The 19,961-nt window shown below is 33.2% G+C and overlaps 1 protein-coding gene across 2 annotated transcripts in view; it reads left to right on the forward strand.

Moving 5' to 3' along the window:
- ADCY1 (adenylate cyclase 1) overlaps positions 1-19,961 on the forward strand; it is a 359,348-nt gene that overhangs the window by 234,838 nt on the left and 104,549 nt on the right. For both annotated transcript variants that reach the window (XR_012484928.1, XM_074283571.1), the window contains exons 5-6: positions 9,783-9,910; positions 19,216-19,374. Coding sequence is in view for 1 of the 2 variants with exons in the window: in XM_074283571.1 (XP_074139672.1) it covers positions 9,783-9,910; positions 19,216-19,374 (287 nt within the window). In the remaining variant the exon portion in view is untranslated. The remainder of the gene's footprint in view (positions 1-9,782; positions 9,911-19,215; positions 19,375-19,961) is intronic.

The raw sequence follows: 19,961 nt of genomic DNA on the forward strand, positions 1-19,961 counted from the left end.
TCTACATTCGGAGGCCCAGTGGAGGCCCTTGTGACATTTTGGACATGGAGTTTTAGGTCTTCTCTCACCCTGTCTTCTCACTGTATCTCCATATCTACACTGAGCTCTTAGATGCCCAATTTTTCCACATTGAAAACATCGCCGAGTTTCTCTAGAAGGCCCTTGCCAGGAGGGACCCTGCCTTTCCACATTCATCATAGTCCGGGTGTAAAAAGCATTTGTTCCCACTGTAGCACAGCGTCTTATGATCTCCTCTAAAGGAGCATCTTTGTCTAATCCCCATATAATTCTTTTGCAAATCTCGTTGGCATTTTCCTTAGCCAGATGTCTGGTCATTATTTCTGTAGCTGAATTTTCTCCAATAGTTCTTTTGACAGCAGTTTGCAAACGTCCCACAAAATCTGCAAAAGGTTCATTGGGACCTTGCTGTATTTTAGTGAAAGCCTCTCCACGATCTTTCTGTCCAGGAAGGACACCCCAAGCTTTTATTGCAGCCTTAGCAATTTGCTCATATATTGTCATGGTATAATTAATCTGTTCCGAATTCTCTCCATATTGACCTTCACCAGCTAAGTGCTCAAAAGTGAATTGTGTGTTAACTCCTATTTCCAAATTGCATCTGACTTGAATTTTACATAATTCATGAAATTCCGCAAGCCATAATAAATTTTCTCCAGGTTCCAGACATGTCCTTGCTATGGATTTCCAATCATTCGGGGTTAGGACTTCATAAGACAAACCATCTAGTAACATTTTGACATAAGCTGATGTAGCCCCATAAAGGGTACAACCTTTTTTCAAATCCTTAATTGTATTCAAATCTAAAGGTGCATATCTTCTCCTTTTTTTACCTACAGAGTCAGTATTTTCAATCACAGGATATGCATGTATAAAATCACTTATATCCTGTCCTTCTCTCTTAGCTTTAACCAATGCTTTTTCTAATCTTGTCATAGGCTTAGGCTTCTTCACAGGCAATTCTGTTTGTGTTTCTGCCTCTTCCCCTCTTTCTTCCTCCATCTCTGAAGGTGGGGTTGATGTGGGCCTGTCAATAATCTGTTCTCTAGGCAGGGTTGAAGCTTCTTCAAGAGAATCATACCATAATTCCTCATTTAAATCCTCTTGCTCTAGGGAAAGATTTTGATCTTTCCTTTTTTCCTCACACTTCCTCCTCTGTTCATTTTTAGAACTTTTCCTTCTCCTACAACTTGCTTGATAGTTTAAGGCTAATTGAACTATGTTGTAGATATAAAATACTTCTGCAGAAATTGAACGAGGCCCATTTTTTGCTTGAAATTCTTTCATTTCATATCCCACTAGCTTCCATTTATCTACATCTATCTTTTCTTCCTCTAAGAACCAAGGGGATGTACGTCTTAATGCAGCCAAGAGTTTAGCAATCTGTACCCAGGTTACAAGTAAACTCTGCTCCTCAATTATGTTGATTATACTCTCTATAGTACCACTCCTGAATGGAGCTGAGGTTGCGTCTGGGGCTGAGGTTGAGTCGGCTGAGGTCCAGGGATTGAATATAGCTAACATCTGCCCCATTTCAGCTATAAGAGATTCCTGGTTTAGCCCTTAACAAGTTAAGTTCCTTATTTATCTATTAGCACGCTCACTTAATCTTTAACAAAGTTTCCTCGTTACTCACGGTTCTGGGTCAGAGAGACTGAGATCTAGATTGGAAGCTTTTCCACTGGAATCAGGACTGTGTCTGTCCCTGTTCAGGCGCCAAATTGCGAAGGTCTGGTCTAGCTCCTCTTGTCAGGATAAGCAAAAGTCCTTGCCCCACGTGTGGACGCCAATTGTAACGAGCTGTCGTCTCCAGAAGCTGCTGGATCGCTCTCTGGGAAGAGATCTGCTGTGTCTTCTACTCAAATCTCTCCGACAGATTCTTCTTCCTGTAATGAACCGTTGTCTCCAGGCAGTTGCTGTTAACTCTTGTCCAAAGAAGTGACTTCCCTTCCTGCAGAGAGCTCCGTCAAGCCTGATGCAATTCAGAGTCTCCTCTTTCTCTGAGAGTCCTCTTCTTTTATTCTCCCAGAGAATGGGCGTGGGATAATGCAAGGGCTTCTGGGAAGAACCACCCCAGCCAATGAGCTTGCCCCCTCTTATCAAGTCAACCTGAGTTCTCACCTTGTAATTGTCCAGAAAACCTGAATTCTCACCTTGTCACCCTCCAGACAACCTGAGTTCTCACTTAGTAATCCTAACACCCATTATCAGGGATTCCAGACATGTACCACCATGCTTGCTCAAATGTCTGACTAGATTCAGCAAACATTTATTAAAAACCTGCCTAATGCACAAAGCACTGTGTTTTTCAAGTTTATTCTTATATATGTAGCGATTACAATCCTCAGCTGGAGCTGATAGATCATATATGGACAAGAAAGTTTGAGGGGATTCTTTATTAAGTTTTTAGGAGATCTGAATATATAGAATACAATATAATGGAATGAATGTTTGACTTGTGTCAATAGTCCTGGATTTGAAGCCCATCCCTGACACTTGATATGGGCAAGTCTCTTAATCTTTCTGATCTTTAGTTTTCTAATCTGTAAAATGTGGGTAAAGACAGAAATATTTTATAATATTGTAAAGAACAAACTAAATAATGTATCTAGGGTGTTTTGTAAACCTTAAAAATGTTCTGAATAATTGTCAGCTATAGTAGTAATATACTTGGTCCTAATCATATTTGTATCTGTTGTAGTCATAGTTATAGTGCTAGTAGTAAGGAAAGGAGGAAGAAGAAGAGGAGGAGGAAGAGACATATGAAAAAGAGTCACAGGAAAGAGAGAATGATATGAGGAAGAGTAGATGATTTCTGGCTGATATGGAAGGAGAATGCTATAAGTTCATGATCATACAGCGTGCTACAGAATTAAGGAAATAGTGAGGAGAAGGGGATAGTATCAGAGTATAGATCCTTGCTAATACCTGGAGAAATGTCAACCCATTCTTTAACACAGGAGGGAAGGATATATGAAAAGGAAGAATATGCTGAGAACTTTTGAAATGTGAAGACTGAAAGTTGAGGGACTTTAATGAGAGGGTCTTGATTTCAGTAGTGAGTCAGAATCACATAGTATGAATCTGGGTGTAGATTAAGAAAAATAAAATAAGTTCAAAATAGTCAATTCAGGATATGAGTTAGGAATTCTCTAAAATACAATAACAGGATTTCAGAGCACCAATGAGGATCTACCAGAATGTATGAAGAAGCAAGAATATATAGTGAATGATATCAGCCTTTTTTGAGGCTTTCACTACCAATGTTTAGCAGCCTCGGAGACAAGACTAGAAAAGTCAAAAGGTGGGAGTTACAATTCTATATTTGAAGTTGAATTTTGGGCTGTGTTCATTTCATCTATAGCTTGCTAAAGATAGTTTAGCTATATGTGCCTGTTTTGTGTCTGTTTCAAGCAGATGGTTCTAAATGTCAGTGCAAATATGTAGCTTCTTGGAGGGGATTCCACTGTTATATCTGTGATATGAACATTTGGTGCATAGAGGAAACCAGGAATGTTCTCATTGAGTTTGGGATTATACTTCTCATATATTTTTCCTTTCAGACACTTTATATTATCTTTTCAATTGTGAGAAAATATGACTTGCATCCTTTACTTTCCCCTTACTTCTTCCATAGCTGGCTACTTGTGTTCTCAGATCTGTTGTTAAAATTTGTCATGAGCAGGCAAAGAAATCTGAAATACTATTGAAAATTGAGAAGATGAACATAGAGATTAAAGAAATTCTGTCATGTTCAAGCTTACAAAGACCATGTGTGGCAATTGATGAGTAGCTTTGTACTATATAAAGTAAGTTAACATATTCAGGTAAAGAAGGTGAGAATAATTTACCAAGATAATGTCCACATGCTTTTTATCAATGAAATACCCAAAAGGGGTATAAGTAAAGGGAATAAGGTATAAGCAAAAAAATGGACTAAGGTATAAGTAAAAATAATAAACACTTTAAAAAATGATCATGGTAATATGAATATAGGTTATAAAAGGGGATTAAACTGAATACTCTCTAATATAGCTAATATTTAAAGCTATTTAAAATCCAGCAATAGGAAATGAAGCAAGTGTAATAGCAGTAGTTGGAGAAGACAAAGAATGAATAGGAAGTTCAATAATGTCCAACTCTTCAGAGAGGTCAAGGAGAACATGGACTGAGAAAATAATATTGGATTTTTTGATAGTGGATCACTGTTGACCTTTTGAGAATGCACCTTCCATAGTGTATTGAAAATATGATCCAAATTATAAGTAGTAGAGGAATGAATGTGTTACCAAAGTAAATATATAGAGTAGAAATATAGAGACGCAAATACATATACACAAATACACATACGCTCAAAACAGAGGGCCATATATCATATTGCTAAAGAGAAGTTTATGCAATTGTGTCTCCTAACAAGAGTTATCCAGAGAAGAGTAATACTCACATTTCTATACTATATTAAAGCTTATAAAACCTATTCTTCATAATGACCCTTTTTCATTTTATAGGTGAGGAAAGTGAGGTTTAAAAAGGTTATGTGATACACCCAAGAGAGAGCCAAGATTTTTAACCTAGATAACCATAACTAACAAAAACCTTCTTTTACAACATAATTGTTTGGATCTTCATCCTTGACCAGATTCTTCAGATATGGAGACTCTCTCCTCTCTATTTGTGTCTCTGTATTTGAAATAACCAGATCCATTCAATAAGGGAAAATACTATCTCCATTTCACAGCTAAACCATATATCATTTTAGATATCTTTAACATGATAAGAATGCAATGATTACAGAAAGTTATTTCCATATTTAGTACATCTGAGTCTAATGGAAGTGTGTCTTAATTTTAAAGGAAATTTTAACTGAATTGCTAAAGGATATAGATAGAAAAAAATGATAGCAGATACATATTACGATACTTAATTTTCAGATTACAATTAGTAAGATAATGACAAGGAAATTTGAGCATACAACAAAATATTAAAATAATAGATGAAGAGAATCCAGTGGATATGTTTGAGTATTCACATTTTATTTAAATGTACATGAGAAATACTGAAATTTGAATATTTATGATTTCATGTGGCATCTTTTATATAAATTACCCTTTGATAAAGAATACACATAAAGAAAGATTAAAGATTTAAATATTTTATAGAATGTAAAAAAATTAAAAGAATATTATTAAATGATAAGGATTTTCTTCAGAATGATTGGACCAAATGCTAAATTATAGAAATAACAAAATATAATAAAGGTAATGACAATTACAATAAAATTTATAAACATTTATGTAATATAGCATTTGCTTGACTATATTAATAAAGAAGGAGAAAACAATGTGTTTTCATTGCAGATTATATATTAGAAAAGCTGGCATGATATTTCAATCACAATAAGCAGAAAAGAAGACTTGATTACTATAATCAAATGGCAAATTAACAGAATTGAAAGAAGTAATATTAACTCAACACTGTTAAATTATTGAGCAGAACATGAAGCTGTTTTATTTTTTAAAGGCCACCACAATTTGCATACTGTTGGCTAATTGAACTGAAACAAAGTGAGAAGAAAACTAAATCAACAAAAATTAAAAACAAGAGGGGAGATACCATAATAAATAGTAAAGAAAGTTTTTTTTCATGGAGACATGACAAGCAAGTTTCATTAAAACAGAAAATATGAGAAAAGAATAATTATCAATAAAATGTGTAATACTCATATTGTCATAACAAATAAATAATTTCAGTAATTTAATATAAAAAGTGGAATACACAATTTGTGAAAAGGCATGATAAAAAGACTAATTTATTCATTACTGAACTCTGTTAAACACCCCTATGCTATATAAAGAAAGCATTTTCAAAAATGGACACACACTATTGTACATTTTGCTTTCTGTGAGCCAAATATGATTTTTGTTCCCAAACTAGGAAAAAATAGACATAAAAAGGGAATTATATACCAGTATCATGAATGAAAACCAAAGAGAAAAAATGTAGAATACTGTCTAGTAGGATATAGTAATATATTTAAAATTTTCATTCAGATTAAGTTGAATTTATAGCAGAAATGTCAGAATGGTTTGATATTAGAAAGTAATTAATATAATAAATAATTAATAAATAGTAAAAATTCTGTGATTACATCAATACATATAGGGAAAAAACTTTGATTAAATACAACATTCATTTATGTTAAAAATCTAATGCATAGGAATATAAAAAAAAAAAAAAACTACCAAAGTATTGGAACAGAAATATTTTTTCTTATCACAATAAATCATGATCTTTAATGAAATATATGTATCTATGTGTGTTACATACACAATTATACACATACACAGATATATTTTCCCCAGCATTATGAATAAATATAAGGTTGAGTTCTAGTTATGCTTTTAAATACCAGGATTACTGTGTCTCAATCTCCTAGAGGTCAGGGCTTGAAATGGGATAGTTTTTATATGTTTATATGAAGCCTAGGTATGACATTGTGTCTTATTCTCTTGACAACTAATTCTGTGTGTGTGTGTGTGTGTGTGTGTGTGTGTGTGTGTACATAAATGCCTGGAATTGGTAAAAATCCAGTGATAAGAGGTAGTGTATTTTTCTTTTATAAGATAAATACTAAGACAAATAGAGTTAGGTGACGTAGAGAATAGAGCACGGGTTTTGAGTTAGGATGATATGAATTCAAATGTGGCTTCACTCATTAGCTATGTAGCCTTGTTCAAGTAACTTAACCTCTTTCTGATTCATTTTATTCATACGTAAAAAATGACTGGGGGAAAAAAGAAAAATAATAGCCCCTATCACTCTGTATCGCTTAAATGGTTTCTCCCTCCTTGCCTCACTTACTTCCTTCTTCCTCTTCTTCTCTCCTCTTTTTCCCTTTCTTCTTTTTCCTTCCTCATTCCTTCTTTTCCTCCCTCCTCTTTTCTTTCTATCCCTTCTTTCCTTCTTTACATTCCTTCATTCTTTTTTATACATCTATCCATTGTGCTTTATTTTCTTTTCATGAAAAATTATTCTGAATTGTTATACTCAGTTTTCTGTGGTCATTTATTCTTGGTTGTAATTCTAGCTCTTTTGCCTTCTGTAATATCATATTTCAAGTTCCTGCTTCTTTAATATGGAAGCTGCAAATCTTATATCATTCTGATTGTAGCATCATAATGTTTTAATTCTTTCTTTCAATAGTTTCTCCTTGATAGTAGAAGCTCTAGAATTTTTCTACAATGTTATGAGGAGTTTTCATCTTGCCATCTCTCTTAGGAGATGATTGGTAGATTCTTTTAATTTCTCTTTTACTCTCTCATTCTATCAGGTTATCAGGGCAGTTTTTTCTTTATAATATTTTGAAATAGACTCTTTCTTTGATCATGGATTTCAGATACTTCCATAATTTTCAAATTATTTCTCTGTGATCTATTTTTGATCTCAATTGTTTTTCCAATGAAATATTTCACATTTTCTTCTATCTTTTCCCCATTTCTTTGGCTCTATTTTCTTGCTTTGTAATACCTTATAGAAGGCAGCTGGGTGGCATAATGGATAGTGTGTTAGACCTGATGTCAGGAATACCAGAGTTTAAACCTGGTTTCAGACACTAAATAACTGTATGATCTTAAGCAAGTCACTTAATTCTATTTGTCTGTTTTCTCCTCTGCATATTGAGTTAAAGAAAAAAATGACAAATCACTCCAGTATCTTTGCAAGAAAACCCCCAGAGGGGTCATGAAGTATCAGACATGACTGAAAATGACTAAACAACAACAAAATGTTTCATGGACTCATTTAGCTTCCACTGATCCAATTTAGATATTTAAAGAATTATTTTCTTCAATTAGTTTTGTACCTTTTCCCTTTTGGCCAATTCTTTAATTTTTTTTTTCTTTGTGAATTTTTGTCTCTTACAATTTGGGCAATTGTTATTTATGGTATTATGTTCTTCATTGTATGTATATGTGTGTGTATGTGTGCATACTTGTGTGTATTTCTCTTTTTATGATTTCCTTGTATCACTCTCATTTTCCCCAACTTTTCCTTGGCCACTCATCACTTTCTGTAACTTGTCCAGAAATTCTTTTTTATTGTAATTTTTTATTTACAAAATATATGCATGGGTAGTTTTTCACCTTTTGTTTCACCAATTTTTCCCCTTCTTCCCTTGACTTGTCCTCCAGATGGCAGGTAGACCAATACATGTCAAATATGTTAAAGTATATATTAAATACAAAATATGTATATATCCATACAGTTATTTTGCTGCACAATAAGAATCAGACTTTGAAATAATGTACAATTAATCCGTGAAGGAAATCAAAATGCAGGCAGACAAAAATATAGGGATTGAGAATGCAGTGTAGTGGTTCACACTCATTTCCCAGAGTTCTTTCGCTGGGTGTAGCTGGTTCCATTCATTATTGAACAAATGGAACTGATTTGGTTCATCTCATTGTTGAAGAGAGCCACATCCATCATATAGTATTGTTGTTGAAGTATATGATGATCAGGTCCTGCTCATTTCACTTAGCATCAGTTCATATAAGTCTCTCCAGGCCTTTCTGAAATCATCCTGCTGGTCATTTCTTACAGAACAATAATATTCCATAACATTCATATACCACAATTTATTCAGCCATTCTCCAATTGATGGGCATTCACTCAGTTTCCAGTTTCTGGCCACTACAAAAAGGGCTGCCACAAACATTTTGGCACATATAGGTCCCTTTCCCTTCTTTAAGATCTCTTTAGGATATAAGCTCAGTAGTAACACTGCTGAATCAAAGGGTATGCACAGTTTGATAACTTTTTGAGCATAGTTCCAAATCACTCTCCAAAATGGCTGGATGTATTCATAATTCCACCAACAATCTATCAGTGTTTCAGTTTTCACACATCCTGTCCAACATTCAGCATTATCTTTTCCTGTCATTCTTGTTGGACCTGTGTATTCTTTATGTTTTTTTTCATTGAGGCTTTGCTTTTAGTTGTCTTCTGAGTTTTTTCTTTTGAGTTGGTGTCTCAATCTTCCCTGCCATTGTAGTAGTTTTTTGTGGTCAGCCTCTTTACAGAGAAGTTGCTGTTTATACTAGTAGAGTTTTCTCACTGGAGAGTTCCTTATATCAACAAACATCACAGCTTTTATCCCTCTATCCTGGGTAGTTAATAATCTATCCTCTGTAACTTTCACCAGATTATCCCTCTTTAAAATAAGTGGTTGGACTGCAAGATAATATGGTAAGGTAGGCAAATAACTAGTCCTGAATCAGAGCACTTGGGTTCAAATCACTCCTCTGTTATTTGCTCCTTCTATGACTGGACAAATCACTTGACCTCCACTAACCTCAGTTATCTCACCTATAAAATAAAGAAGTTTTTCTAGATGGCTTCTTGAGGTCCTTTTCCACTGTCAGTCCATGATTCTGTTTTGACTGAATAATTCCAGTGTCTCCTCCAATTATAAATTGTGTTATTGTATGTCTAAACTTAAACATAGGCTATAATATACTATTGATTTTAATATTTCTCCTTAAACACCAGATCCATTAATGTCAGTGTTAACCTAATTAATTTGGCGGCTTCATTGAAACTAAAGAAAAAAAAAAAAAAGATTAATGATGTAGCTGAAAAAAAGCAATAAGGCTTTGTTCAATTTTCCTTGCAATTGGACCCAGCTTGGGGTAAAGAATTTGTTATGGCACATTGTCACTTCTGTCACAATCTTAAGATGTATGTTTCTGTTCTTATTACAAAAGGAAAACCACTGCAGACGAATTAAAATCCTGGGGGACTGCTACTATTGCGTGTCAGGACTGACCCAGCCCAAAACCGACCATGCCCATTGCTGTGTCGAAATGGGGCTGGACATGATTGATACCATCACGTGAGTATCTCAGAAGTTGAGCTATAAGGACTTCATGGGAGAAATGGCGCTAGTGCTTAGAGGATGACATCATTTGGGATAATGATTTTTGCCCAATAAGAGATGTCTTCTCAGAACAGATGATACCATTTAATATTTTAATGGATTTTTCTCTTTCAAATTCCATTATTTATCACTTCCCTCCCATTTCACTTCCCCATCCCTATGGCCTCATGGAACAATTTCTGCATTCTGATGATCTTATGAAAGAGATGTGGGAATTTGAATTCTCTGTGCCATAAACTATTATTTTAAGTCTTTCAATCTCAGATTATATGCTCTGAAATTACAATAGAGATGATTTAATAGTTCCTGGTTGCCATGATAAAGAGTTCCATTATCAATAGAAAATAACCTTTCTAATTTAGCCTGAGAAGATATTTTGCTGAAATGCTTTAGACAAACTCATTGGGTCTTTTAGGTCACAGTTAGATTCTTCTATAAGGGAGAAAATACATTCTAGAACAGCAAGGATTTTCTAATCACTTATTTGCCACTTGTGAAGATATTGGGAATGGAATTTTGAATCTATTGGCAGGAGATGTTTAGATGCAAAAAGACCTATGAAATTGACTGATTTGATTATAATGCAGCTCATTGCGTTCCTGGGATGAGTTTGACCAAATCCTTTGAATTTGGAAAAATATGCATCCTATTTAAATCTCCTATTCTAAATCTAGAAGCCTACTCCTAGTAGAGTAGCTCTGAGAAGTTCAAGTGGTTTGATTAGAACTTAAAGAAATACAACATGGCATTTAACAAATATTAATTTTAATCCATTTAATTCTCTCTGAAATTTAGAAAATTAGTAAATACTGACAATTAGCATTATGACATGATACTTTAAATTTTTTTATTTTTCAACTAAAGAGTTATTTTTTTCTTCCTTTGCCTCCCAATTTAAGAATATATGTATGTTTGTAAAAAATATTGCAGGGTCAAGCAAAACAAATTCCATGATTTGTCCAAACACATTTCTAAACACATTTCTCATTCTGCATTTTAAATTAGAATGTGTTCTTAAATTTAACAAATTTAAGAAAGGATTTGGTACAAGAAAGTGTACTAAATTTAAATGCATCACTCTGTAAGTGCATACATAACTATACACACCAATACATTTATAGATTACCATATGCATTTATGAGATATATGTGAATATGTACATACTAACAACTTGTCTATCACTTTTAAGTTTTAAAAGGCTTCCTATGGCTTTAAATAATTAGTCAGTGGTAAAACATATTAAAGAAACCATGAATCCAGCTTCTCCAACATCTTTGGCTCCCTGCCCTTTTCTTCCTTCCCCAACAGAAAAGTGTATTGAAATCTATATACATAAAAACATATTAAGCTGATTCATAAAAATCATGTTCATGCTTCACACATTCTCCAGCATACTACAGAAAAGGAAGCAAATACTCACTACCCATCTTCCCATATGTCAGTATTTGACCAACATTTTCAGCCTTTCATTGTAAGCTAATGGCTCATTGACAACACTTTCATAATGATATCTTGCTTTTCTGAAACATGACAGTCAATTCAGATGCTTTCAAGCATTATGCAGATTTTTATGAAAGGTAAGATGAATTTCGTATCATGCTTTGAAAGAGAAATTGAATGAAGCAAATGTTAAAGTGGAGAAATTGTGATAAATGCTTGTGAATCATGGGCTTGTGTTGACTACATATCTGAGTGTTTGAATCAAGCACATTTTTAATATTTAACCAGAAGGAAATGATCTTCTGTCAGAGGATTCAGATGCTCATTTCTGGGGAATGTGTTCATAGAAATATTTAGCATTTCTTTTTCTCTAACCTTAAAACACAGGGATATTCTCATACAAACCTAATAGACTGACTTGTGGGAAAATAGCACTAAGCATGTCATGTGTAAAAGGAAGATAAGTAGAGTAGGGAAAAAGCTTCTGGGATAAATAAGGCATGGGGGAATTAGGAGAATTTTGACTACTAAAGGATTCATGTGAACAATGTACAAATAGAGAAATGTGAGCACGGCAGAATGAACACAGTAAAGCTTTAACCTTTCTCTCTCTGGTGATTCTTACTTATGTCATCTCAGGTCCCATAAGCTTTAGGATTTCCCTATTTCATTCCATTGACCCATATTGTGCTTATCACTTATTAATTGCTAATTACTATGTCATGATAGAGTGTAATTTTTTTAACACTTAAAGAACTTTCTCTCAGTAATAATCCTATCATAGAACTAGTTCATATTTTGACAAACATTATCCTTTGCTAAATTGGCTGTACAACAAATGCAGAAGGAAATTTGTCTTAAAACTGCTGAATTGGGGTGTAGGTGTGTATTTTTCCCTAAACATTATGTATGAGTATATAAGGGGTATAAGAGAAAATCAACAATATTTAAATATAGTATATGCCTTTTCAGATAAAGGTTTCCTTTAAAAATATTACTTTAATAAAAGAATAATTAAAATTATTTTATAATAAGTCACATTTCTATAGAACTTCAAAGTTTTCAAAGGTTTTTTTCATAAAATGCTGAGACAAATGTTGAAAGTACTATTATTCAGATTTTATACATGAAGAAATGAGGATGAAACATGGAATGCCTTTCCCATTCTCATATAATATATGTTTCAAGGCTTCCAAGTTTAAGGGACAGGAAGCAAGGAACACATTTTTTTCAGGATATATTGAAAAAAAATTAAACCTGATGGGATTTCTCTTGGAAGTAGTAACTATTTTAACATCTTATTTTTTTGTAATCTGTGCGTATGGCACTTCTCTTTTAAAAAAAAAACTTTTTTATTTTTGAAAATACATACAAAGAGAGTTTTCAACATTCATCCCTGCAAAATCTTAAGTTCCAAAATTTTCTTCCTCCCTCTCCACTCCCTGTCTCCCTTAGACATCAAGCAATCCAATATAGGTTATACATGTACAATTCTTCTAAACATATTTCCACATTGATCATGCTACACAAGAAAAATTGAATCAAAAAGGAAAAAAGTGAAAAAGAAAAAAAAATAAGCAAGCAAACAACAATAACAACACAAAAGGTGAAAATATTATGTTGTGGTCCACATTCTCTGTCTGGATGCAAGTGGCTCTCTCTATCACTAGTGTATTGGAATTGGCCTGAATTATTGAAAAGAGTCAAGTCCATCACAGTTGATCATCACAAAATCTTGTTATTGCTGTGTATAATATTTTCTTGATTCTACTCACTTAACATTATTTCATGTAAGTTTCTCCAGGCCTTTCTGAAATTATCTTGCTGATTGTTTCTTTTTTTTTTTTATTTAATTTTTAATTTTATAATTATAACATTTTTGACAGTACATATGCATGGGTAATTTTTTACAACATTATCACTTGCACTCACTTTTGTTCCGAATTTTCCCCTCCTTCCCTCCACCCCTTCCTCCAAATAGCAGGCATTCCCATACATGTTAAATATGTTATAGTATAACGTAGATACAATATATATGTGCAGAACCGAATTTTTTGTTGCACAGGAATAATTTGATTCAGAAGGTAAAAATAACCTGGGAAGAAAAGCAAAAATGCAAACAGTTTACACTCATTTCCCAGTGTTCCTTTTCTGGGTGTGTAGTTGATTCTGTCCATCATTGATAAATTGGATCTGAATTAAATCTTCTCTTTGTTGAAGATATCCGGCAATTCCATCGGAATACGTCCTCATACAGTATAGTTGTTGAAGTGTATAGTGATCTTCTGGTTCTGCTCATTTCACTCAACATCAGTTCATGTAAGCCTCTCCAAGCCTCTCTGTATGCATCCTGTTGGTCATTTCTTACAGAACAATAATATTTCATAACATTCATAAACATAATTTACCCAACCATTCTCCAATTGATGAACATCCATTCATTTTCTAGTTTCTAGCCACTACAAAAAGAGCTGCCACAAACATTTTGGCACATACAGGTCCCTTTCTCTTCTTTAGTATTTCTTTGGGATATAAGCCCAGTAGTAGCACTGCTGGATCAAAGGGTATGCACAGTTTGATAACTTTTTGGGCATAATTACAGATTGCTCTCCAGAATGGTTGGATTCTTTCACAACTCCACCTAAAATGCATCAGTGTCCCAGTTTTCCAGCATCCCCTCCAATATTCATCATTATTTGTTCCTGTCATCTTAGCCAATCTGACAGGTGTGTAGTGGTATTTCAGAGTTGTCTTAATTTGCATTTCTCTAATCAATAGTGATTTGAAACACTCTTTCATATGAGTGGAAATAGTTTCACTTTCATCATCTGAAAATTGTTCATATCCTTTGACCATTTATCAATTGGAGAATGGCTTGATTTCTTATAAAGTCAATTCTCTATATATTTTGGAAGCTGATTGTTTCTTAGAGAATAATAATATTCCATTACATTCATATACCATAACTTATCCAGGTATTCCCCAACTAATGGGTATCCACTCAGTTTCCAGTTCCTTGTCATTACAAAAAGGGCTGACAAATATTTTCAATCATCCAATCTCCTATTTCACATTTTATACTGGAGTTCTGCAAATAGAAAGTTTATTGAATCATTAATAAAGTTTAAAAAATAAACAACAGTTTATCACTCCCCCAAGGAGGCAGCTAAACACTGAACAAGAAGTAAAGACAGAAAGAAAGTTCTAACAATCTAATGAAGTCTATGAACTCGTTCTTAGAATAATGTTTTAAAATACATAAATACATAGAATTGCCAAGAAAATCAATCATACTGAGATATGGTTATTAAAAACATTAACTTCACAGATCCCAGGTTAAGATTTCTGCTCCAAAACTATAAAATTCCTGACTCCCAATGAGCCTCTGGAATTTTTCTCCTTTTACCTGCTAAAAAGTCAGCCTCAGTCAGAAGCATATTATACAGTAATATGCTTCTCCAAGGTCCTAGTTTATTAATCTTCTAACCTCTGTATAGATATATGACTTTAAAAAAAGGCATTTAAAAATCTAGTCTAATTAAAATTAAATTTTGTGCTTATCTCTACTTGGATATCTAAATTATTGATTGTCTAATATAGAAGAGGCCACAGAGATCATTTATTATTAACCCAGATCTGATTAGCATCTCCTCTATAATATCTCTGACAAATAGACATCTGGTGCTCAATCAAAAGACTATCAGTAATGGGGAAATCATCCTCTTCTAATGCAGCCTGATTCCATATTGGCCAGTCATGACAGGAGAGTTTTCCCAACATCCAAGAGAACCATATTTATTTTTTTTTTCTGTTATGCTATACTGCTTTTACTGCAACCTGTACCTGAATATGAATCATTCAAGACCATCCAACTATCTGGTCATCCATATTCATTTAAAGGTTCCTATTACCTCTCCAAGTTCTTCACACTTCTCTTACAATTTCCACTTATTCCTCTTAGTTCTGTGTCCTGTGCCCAAGTAGTCCTTCTTCTACATAAGAGCATTTCAAGTATTTTACGAAACTGTTCTGTTCTTCTAAAAACTTTTCTTCCCTGAGCTAAATAACCCATATTCCTTCAAACAGTAGTCTCAGGGTATGGTCTTGAGGCCCTTCACTATTCTGGATTTTCTTCTCTAGAAACTCTCCCTATCATTGTCTTGCTTTAAGTGCAATATCCATATCTGGATATAATACTACAAATATGGTCTGACAAGGGCAGAGGACAGTGAAATACCCTCCTGAAAAGGTTTAGACAAACATGAATTACAAAAGAAATATGTCCCATAGTACCTGTTCTGTTTATCTTCAGATTATATTTGATCACCACACACATAAGGCATGATATTTTCTTCATATGTAGATGGGACCAGTGTATGAATTGGCTATATATATATTTTTTTAAAAGTTAGCTCTAAGTCCAACTTCCTTTAGACTTATATAGTGGATTGACTTAAAAACTAAAGTCTCTGCTAAAATCATTCCTGTCAATATAAATCAAAACCTGGAGCTCAGTTTTTTGAGTATTCAAGTAATTCAATCTGCCTCTACTATGTTCTTTTTTATCATCAATATGTGGCAGCTGCCACAGCAGAAAACCTTATAGCTTTGAAGCCAAGGCAAATGCCTGCTCGTTTGCCTTCTTATTCATCACATTTGGAGGTCCCAGATGTTTTTTTAAAGGATGTCTCACTCAAAAGTTATCAACTTTTTTTCGAGAATCTAAGGTGTTAACAGTATCAGCTAGTTGATAAAATTACTTCATGGAAGCATGGATGATGGTTATCAAAACACTCAAGGATTGGACTGGAGGATTTGAAGTAATACCTTGGGCAGTCGTTCAGTGATTATGGGGAGGTGGGGGTGCAGGATCTATAATTACTGTGTTGAATTGTAAATTTCTACTTACAAGTCAAATATTTCAAGGTTTTTATGCTGTACAAACTCCTTAAATAATAATTTCTTCTAATTATTTCACAATTCTGGCTATAAAAATTTGAAGTAAAATAAAGAATTGGGAAGATCATCTCTAAGATGTACCTTATAACATACTGGATTTATGTGAGCTCTAGATTACAGGAATCAATGTGAATTCATTGAAAAAATTGTATTTTCAGGAAAAAAAAGTTATTTGATGATTTTCTTTATTATTATGCCCTAATTCACAGTTTTTAAGTCTTCTTTGCTAATAGTTTCTATTACATATATATATACATATATATATATATTTATTACATATATACATACATACACACAAATACACACACATATTTAAGGTAAACTGGAGATTAAAAAAACACTTAATTTAAAATAAAGATTCCATACTGTGGTTCCTGATTGAATTTATGATCACCATTGCTTATTCAACAGGGATCTATTAAACTCCTGTCATACATAAAGCTCTCTTACTGCTATAAGGGAAGATGCAAAACTTAGGTTTTACATAACCTGGCTTATTATCTAGGAAAGCAATACGATATAAGGTGCAGGCAACATGATAAGTGCATAAGGAAATTATAAAACAAGGTGTAAGATAAGATTTTTTACCAGCTAGATGTGGGGGATGGGGATACATAGGCTTCATTTGGTAGCATCATTTTAATAAACGTTTAAGATGTAGATCGACTTCAGCTAATGAAGAGAAGGAGAAAGCAAATATCAGGAAAATAAGGTCAATCAGAATAGTGGAGATGGGAAAGCACAAAGTGGGTAGGAATTAATGAATGAAGCATTTATTTTAACACTTATTATATGTAAAAAACTGTAGTAAGCATAGGAGAGACAAATAGAAAAGTATGTCAGTCTTTACTCTCAAAAAATCTGCATTTTAATAGGGGAGATAGCACATATGAGCAGAGGGATAGTGTGTACACACATGTATAGACAAATATGAAAACCCACAAATAGCTCTGGTCCCACCCCAGAACCTTTATTTTTAATAATTCTTATTATATTCATTTAACAAAAAAGCAATTAAAATAATATACTACACCCATAAAAAAAGTTGCAGTTTCTACACAAAACAGTGTTTTGCACACTGAAGAATCTTAGCATCCACTGCTATAGCTGTGGAAACTGCTTCATGGATTTCATTTTTCTACAAAAATGATATAAAGATCACTCTGGGTAAAAATCACATGACTGAATCTGGGTGGTAGAGAGCCAAAGAAGAGGCATTCCCAAGAAGAGAAGTGTAGCCCATAGTTCTTTAGCACACACTGAAACTTTTAACAAAATATAACTGTTTATAATAAATTTATGTATACTTATGGTAGCAAATGATAAAAACAGATTAATAATGTGGAGTACTTATACATTTATGAATTATTAATTTTAGTTATATTTATATGTGTGTCACCTGTAATTTCTTTAGTGTACCATGAATGTCCAAAAATTCTCAGTTAATTATTGATAACCAACCTATGAATAACCAAAAGTGACAATGTAAAAATACACAAATGTTGAGGGAGGGATATATATGCATATATATACATATATATAAACATATCTACATATGCATGAATGCATGTGTGATTTCATATAGGTATATTCGTAAAAAACACATACATATGCAGATAAATAGCAAAATGAAGAAGGTGCTAGAAGTCTGATTAATGGAAAGAAGTAGAAAGAAATAAGAGGTAGCTAAAAGTCAATTTCTCCTTCCCATAGGCAACGGCATTAGGATTTTGACAGGAATCTACTAATTATGTCTCAATTTTGTTCTATCCCAAGGCAAAGATCACTGTAATTTTTTTTCTTAGGTAAGATGACCCCAGAGGAATTAAAGAATGTGGTATTTGGAGAACAATTAAGAATTGAATATCTTGCTTTTGTCACCAGGTGTAGAAGGCAAGGGGCATTTCACAGAAAGAGAATTATATTTGTTTTTCTGCCTGTGTCAAGTAACAGCTATATGCAAGCAAAATGCAAGATAACCTTCCAAGTGGAGAAGATGATAACTCACCAGAGGAATGTATGCTTATTCTGTAAGCTATCAAGAAAAATGAAGAATCCTTTGAAAGAATGAGAGATGACATAGAGAAGAAAGGGAAAAACTGATAAAATTTGGAGCTATATTATGGATATATATGATGCTTTCCTTGTAGTGGTGTGTGTGGATAATCTGGATTCCTTGGGGAATCCTTTAAAGAGACTAAGGGGGCACTGGAGTTGCATTGTATATAATAAACATAAAAGGTACACTTATGCAGAGACATTTAAGAACTGGAGAAGTATAGTTGGAGAACATTTTGGTTAAATAATCCATGAAGAAACAGATGGAAGCAATATAATAATGAAAATATGCAATAAACCTCTTGTCTAGAAAGAAAAAATAGATGATGAGGAAACATATCACACAATGTATCATAAATGCATGATATGATAATTTATGGGGTTTCAAATATCTAGTGCTTGCTTTTTGATGAAATAAGAGCATTTGATATATTTTAACTTGATTTTATAGTAGTTCTTTTAAAATTGGAGGAAGAAGGAATTGATTTCTGAAGTAGGCATGATAAGATCTTTGGGAGGAAATAATCAGTAAATCTTAGGAGCTGTGATAAAGAGAAAATTCTGTTAATATAACCTAGATTTTATAAGAATGAATTTCTTTCAGAAATATAATCTCATAACCTAAATATCCTAGAGGAAAATGTGGTTCAAGGGGTAACTCTCAAGAATGAAATTCTTACAACCATGAAACAATCTCTATAATTCAATATCTTAGAAAACATAGGATACTGCATTACTATTCCATAAGAATTAAAAGTTGAGATGATCTGGAAGGAATTAAAAAGTCTTCTTTTCCATTTCAGATCTGTTGCAGAAGCCACAGAAGTTGACCTCAACATGAGAGTGGGTCTTCATACAGGCCGTGTCCTGTGTGGGGTGCTAGGACTTCGAAAGTGGCAATATGATGTCTGGTCAAATGATGTAACCCTTGCAAATGTAATGGAGACTGGAGGATTACCTGGGTAAGTCTCAAAAAGCTATACTGATGATAATATTTCAAGATTGTTAATTGTTTTTCCTTGATAGTATTTCATGTATAAGTATAAAGATTATTTTACGAAAAAAAAATGTATGTAGTTAAATCTTTAAATATGGGACAAACACACTCCAGTAAAACAAATAGAAGTATATAAACACATATATTTACTATCTATGTATACATGTATGTATGTATATATATATAAATTGTGTTTATTTCTATGCTTTTATTTATGCTATATATATATATATATATATATACACACATAAAATTGATTTTAGAAATTAATTACAGGCACATGTCTTTTAAATAAATTAAAATTCATTCCCAAGGACTTTCTAAAGTTGGTTTTACTAATTTACTTGTTCATATAAATTCAATCAATAATCATTGACTAAATGTCTGTGAGGTAGCATAAACTGCATCAAGATCTAGAAAAAATAAAATAATGATTTATGCATCTCATTTTAACATCTTTCCTTTAGTCTCAATTATCTTTTGATTAAACAGAGAGCTTAATATAATAGATAGGGCACTGGCCTTAGAATCAGAGAAACAAGTTCAAGTCCA

Source organism: Sminthopsis crassicaudata, chromosome 1 (genome assembly GCF_048593235.1).
Source record: "Sminthopsis crassicaudata isolate SCR6 chromosome 1, ASM4859323v1, whole genome shotgun sequence".
Lineage (NCBI taxonomy): Eukaryota > Metazoa > Chordata > Mammalia > Dasyuromorphia > Dasyuridae > Sminthopsis > Sminthopsis crassicaudata.